This window comes from Penaeus monodon, chromosome 28 (assembly GCF_015228065.2).
Source record: "Penaeus monodon isolate SGIC_2016 chromosome 28, NSTDA_Pmon_1, whole genome shotgun sequence".
Classification (NCBI taxonomy): domain Eukaryota; kingdom Metazoa; phylum Arthropoda; class Malacostraca; order Decapoda; family Penaeidae; genus Penaeus; species Penaeus monodon.
In genome coordinates, this window is record NC_051413.1 from 27,923,766 (window position 1) to 27,924,317 (window position 552).

Sequence of the window (552 nt, forward strand, 5' to 3'; positions counted from 1 at the left end):
CATACATAATTGAATGAAAAACACGTCTGAACAGCTGGATAACTAACTACATTAAGATTACTGATGACTGGACACAGGTAACTGGACAGAGTAACTGGACACAGGTAACTTGACGCAATATGGGTGACTAAACATAGCACGCACTGCCGCACAAACAAAAAAATACTAGACGGAATGGTTAATAACTGGCCTCCACGCGTCTTTTGCAGGACGCGCCACTCATGGAGATCTCCGGCCTCTTCCTCATGTCCTTAGTCCTCCTTAGCCGCGACGCCTTCGGAAGTACCGAAGGAGAGTCGGGCCGAAAGACCACCCGGGAAGATGCTGTCGAAATGCCATCTTCAGAAGGCGAAAGGGAAGTCTTGACTCCGTTGGGGCCAAGATCATGGCTGCCGGAGCAGAGGAAACGGTCACTCTTTATAGAAAGTCAAGGTTGGTGCCTAAACCTATTTGCCGATTTTTATATAGCAGGAGGCATGTAGGACAATGAAGCAGGGGGAGCGGTGGGTGCATCCAGAAAAACTTAAAGAGGGGTAAGACATATACAATCGG

General features: G+C 48.4%; 1 protein-coding gene across 1 annotated transcript in view; it reads left to right on the forward strand.

Annotated features, from left to right (window-relative positions):
* Nucleotides 1-208: 208 nt before the first annotated feature.
* Nucleotides 209-552, forward strand: part of LOC119591458 — a 1,788-nt gene continuing 1,444 nt past the window's right edge. The window contains exon 1 of the mRNA XM_037940195.1: nt 209-432. Coding sequence (XP_037796123.1) covers nt 222-432 — 211 coding nt within the window. The 5' untranslated portion in view covers nt 209-221. The remainder of the gene's footprint in view (nt 433-552) is intronic.